The 10,443-nt window shown below is 29.9% G+C and overlaps 1 protein-coding gene across 1 annotated transcript; it reads right to left on the reverse strand.

The window, feature by feature from the left end:
- Window positions 1–5,661: 5,661 nt before the first annotated feature.
- On the reverse strand, window positions 5,662–7,137 carry LOC114179225 (ethylene-responsive transcription factor CRF2-like). Its single transcript, XM_028065486.2, has one exon. It carries the CDS (start codon window positions 6,955–6,957, stop codon window positions 6,016–6,018), a length of 942 nt encoding a protein of 313 aa, XP_027921287.2. The 5' UTR covers window positions 6,958–7,137; the 3' UTR covers window positions 5,662–6,015.
- Between the last annotated feature and the right edge of the window lie 3,306 nt (window positions 7,138–10,443).

Here is a 10,443-nt window from a genome sequence, read left to right on the forward strand (position 1 = left end):
TGGTTTTAAATGTATCAGTATACTCACATCTACTATTTCATGTGTACACATAGAAGAGCTTGTTAGAGTATCCTTTTCAAAATATTACAGTGAAGAAAATATTATATAATATATATCTATTGTATTAAAAGCTGTAAATAATTAGTATATTCAAAATTTAAAGTAAGAGGATGTGGTATTATATATTAAGAGGATGTGATATTTAATCTAATGTAACATTTAAATATTTGTAAGTAGTCTAAATATCAATAAAAATTTTAGAGCACAGACAGAAATTTTAAAATTATAGAATCTTATTATATGAAATCGTAAGCTTATTAATCATAATACTTTTTTTTTTACGGTAAAAAACTCAATTCTAACTGTAGTATGATTATGAGTTAATGACACTGAAAGTATTTTAACCAAAGAGTATGAGCACTCGTTAGCTAAAACATTTAAAAGTATTATATCTATTTTTCATCTATTGTATTTATTTATTTTTTTGATTTAGTTTCTTGACTCTTTAATTTATAATCTGACAACATTTAAGTACATTTAAAAATATTTCTCACTTTTTTATTGTTTTATTAAACCCATTCATCACACTTAAATATATTTTTTAACTCCTTACATCCATTATCATAATGTTAAAAATATAACAAAATTAACCTACCATTCACGTATAAATAGACCCAAAATTATCATAATAGACCAAATAACATTGAGTTTAATGACTCAACGAACATTGGATATACTACCGCATGGTTTCGTCTTAATCTATCACACTAAAAACTAAAAAAAAAAAAATGTATAAACCTCTTCCAAAATAGGCTATTTTCACTTAAAGAATTCATAATGTCACCCATATATTAATCCTGAATTCCCACTACTTGAAGCACCCACCAATGTTTTATGATACTAACCTTATTATTGTCTGTTTAACAAACAAGTTTTACTTTGGAAATTCTTGAATTGATTGCCTCAAACATCTTTGTCAAATTTGGGAGAAAAACACATAATTTTTTTAGCCTTTAAAAAATATATTGCATATTATAAATCATCGTTATAAGTAATTATCGGAAATTTTAAACAATAGAAAATTTTAGTTGCACTTTTCAAACAACAATTAGAAATTTTACTTGCATTTCAGGATCAATGTTCAAAAATTATACTTGCATTTTACTAGTATCGATCAAAAATCTTACGTGCATTTTACAAAAAACGATAAAAAATTTTACTTTCATTTTACAAGTATCAATCGAAAATTTTACTTGCATTTTACAAAGAACTGTCCAAAATTTTACTTGCATTTTATGAGAATCGATAGAATATCTTACTTGCATTTTAAAATTGAAAATTTTATTTGCATTTCACAAGCAATAATCATGAATTTTACTTGCATTTTACAAGTATCAACCGGACATCTTACTTGAATTTTACAATATCGATTACAAATCTTAGTTGAATTTTATAAGCAAAGATCGAAAATTTTACTTACATTTTACTAATATCCATCGAAAATCTTACTTGCATTTTATAAGCAATGGTCGAAAATTTTACTTGCATTTTACACAAATAGATCGAATATCTTACTTGCATTTTACAGGAAATTTTATTTGCTTTTTACAATCAATGATCCAAAATTTTACTTGCATTTTACAAGTATGATAAAAAAATCTTGCTTGCATTTTATAAGCAAAGATAAAAAATTTTACAAGCAACGATCGAAAAATTTATCTGCATTTTATAACTATCGATTGGAAATCTTATTTGCATTTGACCAGTATCGATCATAAATCTTACTTGCATTTTACAAGTATGGATCAAAAAATTTCTTGTATTTTACAAACAACAATAAAAAGTTTTACATGCATTTTACATTTTTCCAAAATTTGATCGAAAAATTCTCATTTATGTTTATTGTTCCTAATTTCGCATAGACTCTTCCAACAATTGCCTCGACACCACATTCTTACATTTCAATTCTTTTTATTTTGTCTTCTTAATTCTTCTATCATGTCTATCAATTGAGTCAGAGTTAGACCAGCCGACTCTTTTCTTAATACCTTCTCTCTTCTTTTTTCTTATATATGACCCAATCAATCAGCATCAGGTCTACCATCACAAAAAAAAAATTTTATATGAATTTTTTATTTTTTTCAAATTTGACTACGAGAAAATGTTAGATGGAAGATATTTTGGCAATTTCCCGATACCAAATAAGCGGAGATCTGTTGTTTGCGTGTGTTAAAAGAGGAGACTAATCAATCAAAGTTCTGAGTATAGCATTTATTGTAGATGAACCATACGATGATGCTGATAAATGCAAACATGCACAATGCGAAGCCACACACCTAATTGCTACTCCTATAAATGTCACCCAAAACCCATCTGGGCCTCCCTTACCCATCATGTCTTCCAAAATCCCACTCTATGTGAGATTGTGGGCCAGGCCCTTTACTTTTCACGCAATACACGCATGCATTGCAATTGCACATCTTCAAATTCTTCTTTCTTTCTCATAACCCACTCTTGCTATAAAAAAAACTACTCATATTTATCAATAAAATATTTCACTTATTACAAACGTTTATTTTTCTAGACAAAAAATATTATCTGTAAATACTTAAATAAAATTTTGTATAGAAACAAAATAATTAGAAAAGTGAAGATTATCTTCAATTTTGTCCACGTTAACTTATATCCCTTTCTGCTTTTTCATGTGGTTAATGGCAGCGTCATAAAAAAGTATTCAAGCATCGTGCCACTTGCTCCTCTCTGTTTCTGTCAGAAAAAAAAAAAAAAAAACAAACACAACTGCACCTGGTCGGTTTCCTTATTCAAAGGCCAAACCGCATTTCCATGTTCACTTTCTTCCAACACTCAAATATTTCTCTCATTTCATATACTATTCCGTGCTTATCACCAAGATTATAAATATTAATTAAAAACATGGCAATATAAATAATTCCCATTTCACAACTTATCCTAAATATTTTATTTTCTTTTGCTTTTCTCGGGAAGCAAGTCTCAATTCGGCCAAAACCGAAAATGAAAACGGAAAAGAAGCTCAACAGTGCGTTTGGTAGGGCTTTTTTTTCTTTCTTTTCATTGCTTTTAGCATCGGAACAGCAAAAAAGAAAGTTAGTGATAGAGTTTACTTTCAGATTTGACAAGGTGCAATGTTAAAAAAAAAATGTTAAGAAATCTAAATATAAGCCTAATAATTCCGTAAGAATGAAAATCTATAACTCATAATCTTGAAAATTTTAGGTGAAAGGTAATATGAATATTTTATGTAAGTTGTAATGGGTGGCCCATATATCTGTGCAGAAATGAGCCAAGATACGTTATGGCTTGATTTGAGAAGTAATGAAGGAGAATAGGAGGTAGCAAATTTTTCTGGTAAGAGTGGTTTTGCAGGGTTTGAATATCCGGTGAAGTGTGTAGGTGATGCCATTAATTTCACTCAATAGCAAACACTAAAATAAACAGTACAAACTTTTCTGACCACATCTACTATACGTTCTCTTCTACAGTTTATGTTAGGTGTCGCCGTTACTTGCCAAATTCATTTCTAACTACATTCTCACTCAATACACTTAATACCAATCTAAATACATTCTTATATATGTCTCTATAAAATACTCATTAAACAATCTCTTAAAAGCAAACAAACTTTCAAATATATACTTAAAAAAATAAAACACATAATAGGAAGTTAAAAATTAAGCACCACTTTCATGTTTGCAAAATTATACTTTAAATATCATTTTTTTTTACTTTCATATTTTATTATTTGACCTGATTTAATGTAGACCGTTAATTTTTTTTAAAAAAGTAATGGTATATTAATCAATTACCGATCTCAAGTCACGTAAGAATTAATAAAAAAATGAGATGAAGATATATGACTTCCGTAGAAGAACATTATTTAGAGAAAAAAAAAAAGATATTAGGTGAAATGAAAAATTATCACGCTGTGATTTAAAGAGAAACATAATGCTCAGTGTAATTGAATGGTGAATATTTGGTTTAGGAAAAAAAAGGGTTGAAACTAATTGAAACATGTATGCACTTAATAAAATCAATCGGTAGATTTACAAATTTCATACCAACATCATACATTTTTGTTGTTTGTGAATTTGAATGGTTTAGTTTTATTAACCACACTAGGCCAATATTATCCATTTTGAACCACGTTGTTAAATTTATTTAAGTAATCTGAAGTCTAAATCTGGCTGAAGTTTGTTAAAAATATAGTAATAATATCTTAGTTAGTTTAAAATGTTTTATGATCTAGAATAATATATAAAAAAAATTCTTTCTCTTGTGTCTATGTTTCAAAATATCAATTTTACCATTTAAAATATAATTATTTATTAAAATTTTTAAAATTGACCGTTACTTTTACAAACTTCTTTATAAAATCGTCTATATATACTTTTCTTTTTTTCTCTATTTATTTATCAATAATTATTTACTCATATTTTTATATATAATTTACTTTATTTTTAATAAATATAATTTTATTTTATATAATAATTTAATAATATTACATTATAATATCACGTATATTTATGATATAACATTACATTATAATATCACATATATTTAAAAAAATATAATATCACATATATTTAAAAAAATACGTACGTGAGACTAGTGTAACTAAAGAGCATTTTTATTAATATTCTAGAGAAGTAACAAAATAATTATATACTACTTTGTCTTTGTATAGTCTCTTTCACGTTCAAACATCTCCTTCTTTTCTTCTTAGTGAATTTCTCCTTTTTTTTAGTCACTCTCTTTGATAAATACTATTGGTTAGACAAAATTTAGAGATTGGATGTAAATTTGATGGCTTGCACTATACTTTTTTTAACGTATATCGAAAAGATAATATCAAGTCTTGTTTTCAAAACGAAATTTCCTAAAATCTATTTATTTATAATTTTATAAACATTTATTCATGGATGGTAAATGACGGAATAACCAACAAAATTAGTAGTTATGAACATTATTTATTCTATCTACGCCATTTTTTTGAGTTATATTTATTTATACGCTTCAGTGGAGTTATCAGTAGATTATACATTTCTGAATTAGAAAAACAATCATTCACCAAAGTGTCTTATGCATTCCATAATTAAATGCTATTCGTTGTATTTTTGTTATTCGGTTTTATTACCGAAAATGTTATTCTCAAATTATTTTATCAGCTTTGGAGATTTCTTTCATATCTATTGCAAAATTTAAATAAATATTCATGATTTTTCACCATAGTCTAAATTAAAACAATAAAACACTATGCATATAAATTTTAACAAAACACAACAAATTTCTCTTAACAAAATCTACTTAATAACGTCACATATTACTACATTATATCTATTACTTTAAAATGTATATATATAATCTTATATATGTTTCATGTTATTTAAAATTGTATAATCTATTACATGGTATAAAGTGTTAAATTCTTTTGAGGTCAATTGTAAATAAAGAATGGTATCAGAAATAACCATTCTAGCGAGGTAAAGACAAAATTAAACAGTGAAGACCAGTAGATATGGATGCATGAGCAATAAGATTACATATACCTGCAAACTCGTGTACCAAGAAGGTAAATAACACCATTTGCTGGTAAAAATAAATAAATAAAACAAAACGGGTAACTTATGAGACAGAAGAATTTTATATATAATATATAAGACACAGAACAGAGGTAGCACCGTGGGACGCACGGTTTTACAACTGGTGTTAATAAACATATGCTGGAATAGAAAATTACAAAATAAGAAAATAAGAAAATAAGAAAATAGAAAATGTCTCTCCTTACAAAAATACTACCACCCATGTCGATCGAAAAACGAAAAGGAAAATTAAAGAAAAAGAAAAAAAAAAAACATGTTTTTTTTTTTCTTTTGCCTAAAACCCCAGAAAACAAAACTGATAGCAACCGAGTCTGATACAAAAGTTGCTGATTTTGGTTGTTGGCAAGAGAATTAGAAGACGAGAATGGTGTCTGAATCAAAGAGCGACAAGAGGATCCCAAACAAACAAATCCCCAATGTCTTGGAAATTATCGCACTCTCTTTGCCAACTCGTAAACCCAAAACCAAAACCAAAACCCAAATCTAAATTCTCTTTCTCGCTAACAAAGCATCCAGACAAATCAAATTCTTCGCCCAGGAATATACCACTGCTCTCTGCAACGTTGTTAACGCACTCCTCGTCAAACATATCCAACGTGCTTTCAAATCCGAATACCACGTCCTCAGGAATACCAAACACCGACTCATCTTTCAACTTACTGTCCTCCGACAACCATGAATGTTCGCACTCGCTCGCCGGACCAGCCGCTTCGTTTGCGGTTACCGACTCAGCTTCCTCGGAACCCCAACAGCACCGAAGAACCGAAGTGGGGGAACGCAGCTCCTCGTTGGGCGACTCCTCGCCGGAGCAGCAACCGCTTTTTCCGCCCTCCGCCGGCGGCGTTATGAAATTGGTGAGCGCGTCGGCGCCACGCAGCTGAATGGCGGCGTTATCGTACACAATGGCGGCTTCCTCGGCGGTGTCGTAGGTGCCCAGCCACAGCCGCACGCGGCGCGACGGGTCCCTTATCTCCGCCGCCCACTTCCCCCACGGCCGCTGCCTCACTCCGCGGAACTTCCTCGTCCCCGTCCGCCGCGCGCCGCCTGACTTTACCTTTCTTTTCCTGGAAAGAACTTTTACTCCGGCAGCGCCATGGGCGCCATGGATGGTAATCTCGTTGACGAAGCTTTTGACTCGGCGGCGCGTGGAGGACACGGAGGGCTGGTCGTCGTCGCTGGAGGAGTCCGTGGCGTCGGCGTCGGTGACACGTATTCTGACGAGTTTGGGATGGTGATGGTTTTTCGAAAGGGTGTGTTCTTGGAGGAGGAGTGTGGTGCGGTTAAGGTGTTGTGTTTGCTTGATGGGCGATGAAGCCATAACAGCATTGAAGGGTGACGGTGGAGAGGGTTGGTGAAGTGATAGGGAAAAGAGAAAGGAAGAGAGAGATTCCTTGGAGAATGGAGAGAGTGGACACGAGCGGGAAGGGGTGGGAGAATATAAATAAAGAAGAGAAAGGAAAGAGAGAACACGTCAGAGAGAAGCTTAAAAGGGAGAGAAATCAGAAACTGAGCGTCAATATGGGTTAAATAGTGTTTCTAAAGTTATTAAAGAACGAGAAGGTTCAACGAAAGTTACGTTTAAAAGGAGAGAATAACAGCGTGCATCACTGCTCCAGCAAAAGAGATGTAAGAAGAAATGTTGTAAGCTTAGAACCCAGCACCCTCCACATGTACCCTCTGGGACCAAGAAAAAGTGTACATTTTTACGCTAAAGATCTTCAATTTTAACAGTTTATATTACAGCAAAAGAGAATAATTAATAAAACTGCTGCAAAATAACAAGATGAGGTATGAAAAGTTAAAAGAGATGAAATGGAAGAAGGATATTTGGGCAAAGAAAATCTAAGAAAAAGTACTGTTTCTTTTGTTACCTGAAACCTATTTTGCATAGGTTCCAACAGACCTATGAGTTACACTTATTCTGGGTTTAAATGACATTTATTTTAATTGTATCAATGAATGCGATTTACTTACTTTAATGTTTTTTGGCTTAACCTCTGGTGAGGTGATGTATAGATACATAGAAAATGTGACAGAATAAAGGCAAATAATAAAAGGACACGTGGGAGGACAGAAGGCACACCGATCACGTGAGGTGAGACACTTTGGCTCAGGTCAGCCATTCTTTGACTGAAAAGAGGTCTGGTCTTCGTCCTTCTTATCCCAAACTCAAATTTTAATACCCTTCTTACCTCTTCTCTAACGGTTAATTCAATTTTTCAATTTCGTTTGAATGGCCCTTTTATGTTAGGTTCTGCATAAGTCATTTTGGGACGTGATTCAGCAGCAGTAGCAGAATCAATTCAGAGCTGTTTTTGCCTTTCTTTTTTTCACCCTGAAATACCAGATACCAAAAGAAGCACGCTGAGGAAGTTCTGGGTCATCATCATTATTAATTCATTGCAAATATTTGTTTAGTTAGATGCATGGGGAAAATGAAAAATTAGTTCCTTACTCGTATGCATGCCTTGAGCCACAAAACAAACAGAACCTTCTTTCAAACACACATAAACACTACACTATCATATTCATAAAAGTCAAATGGGCCCAGTCACCAAATCACCACCTTTCTTTTCACTCTCTTCTTATTATTAAATTATTATATCATCTTTATTTTTTTATCTCCTGCTTTATTAAATACTTTTATGTATTTCCCACTTTCAAATTTTATATATATTACTTACTTTTATCTTATCTGTATTACTGTTATTTACATATAAGAATAAAATAGAATATTTTATAATTTTATACAACCGTTGGGTAATGAGGTGCGGTTTCAGAAAGAAAGCAATTTGACTGCAGTCAACACTTAAGCGAAAGAGAGAATGCAAATTATGTGGGAATGATTGAAAATTTGACAACAGAATGCTATGAACAAGTATTACAAAACAAACAACCTGAATAATTTACTGTTCTCCTTAATTTATCACTAATTCGTTATCCTCAACCATTTCATTATTCATCTGCGTCAGAACAGTTTGCAAGTTGCATTCTCAGTTCCCAATGTAATTCAAATGTTTTTATTTATGATATAATCAAAGTCCATTAATCAAGAAGTAATAGTCAATAAGAAAATAATTTCATAACATAGCAACTTGAATGGTTTGTCCAAGTAGGGTAAATTCTTTTTCACATATCACAAAGTCCATTAGTTAACTGTGTTTGTGAGCATATTAAATATGAATTAATATTAGCATGCAATATTTTATCCAATATAAACATATTTTTTCCAATATTTTTGTTTTTAGAAATATGAAAAAAAAAGTAACGTATATACTTATTGTTGGAAGACTAACATATATGAGTATGTTATATTTATATATTTATATTTATACAATTTTTTTTTTTGTTTTAAAAGATGGGTGGATTATATATGCATGTAAAAAAAATACTGTTTTATGATCTCCATTATAATTTAAAAAATTAAAATTTAAAAAAGTATGTCCAAAATGTTACTCAAAATATCGTTATCACTTATAATAGTTTAGCAATAATATTTTTAGAGTTAAGTTTTCAAAATTATAACATTATTACTTAAAAAAAAACTTTACAAAAAGTTAAAAATTATAGGGTGACCTTTCTCTACACAACATTCAGCCCTTTAAGAAATTATATTTATATCTCATTTTAACAAAAATAAATGAAGATTTAGATCATGTTAGAAGTGAACTTTAAGCCTAACTCAACCTCACAAAACCAACTTGTAAAGTGAGGTTTGCACCTCATTTATATACTATGAAATTGTCTTATCTTTAATCGATGTGAGACTTCCAACAGACAAAAATAAACAAAAAATAATTCAATCTCCCTATCATGATAAAAGTTTATAATTAAGCTTACTGTATATAGTTAAGTTTACTGTAATTAATATCATGACAAAAGTGGTGTACATTTTATTTTTAGTTAGTTTAGTTCACACATGATTAATTAAGAGACTGATAATCAATATCTGAATAGTAAGGCATTGATGGTTGGATAAATATTACTTACATATATGATAATAAAAAGTGCATTAATACACAATTACCTTTTATTTATTAATATTATTTTTTTTATATACAGAGAAAGCCATTTGTGAATATTTACTTGCACAAAGAAGAAAACTATTTATATATTAAAAAATTGTCTTTCACTTTAATTTCTTTTTCAATTAAGTATAACCTTGGTATCCAAAAAGTATCATTTACAGTTTTATTTATTAAACACATACTCTTCTATGTATCACTCTCTGTTTGTACTACTATTTGTACAATAATAGCGAAATAGTCATAAGATATATACTTGTTAAAATATAAATCATGATGTTGCTTTTTCTTCCGCAAATTAATGGTCATAAGATATGCTATTTTTAGTATTATAGATTACGGCATGAAAGATTCAGAAATTAAATACTTAACAAACTTTTTAAAATAAGTTAACAATCTGACTTATTGTTCATGGTCATATATCACCTTTAAAATAATGCAAATATTCACAAAATAAAACTAAAAGTGTTTAAATTCAACAAAACTATGGGAAATGATTTTTTTGACTGCCAAAGAGTTATTTCACAACCTATTCACTCTCAAAAGTAGAATAGTCATTAAGAAATGAAGTTTTATACTTAAAAAAAATTGAAAGTAAAATAATGAATGTCTAGTTAGTACAATTTTTTTTAATGCCAAAATAACATGATCCTAAAAATATTCATAAGAATGGTATATTGTGTATGATTGATATACTCAATAATAATATATTGTTTCTATTATTTATGATCAATTAATTATATTTTAATATTTAGAAAACATTTTATTCTATTTTATTG

Source organism: Vigna unguiculata, chromosome 3 (assembly GCF_037176805.1).
Source record: "Vigna unguiculata cultivar grain cowpea cultivar isolate G323 ecotype 2 chromosome 3, ASM3717680v1, whole genome shotgun sequence".
Lineage (NCBI taxonomy): Eukaryota > Viridiplantae > Streptophyta > Magnoliopsida > Fabales > Fabaceae > Vigna > Vigna unguiculata.

Coding starts and splice junctions, on each gene's coding strand:
- LOC114179225 (XM_028065486.2), bottom strand. CDS start 6,957: ATGGCTTCATCGCCCATCAAGCAAACACAACACCTTAACCGCACCACA.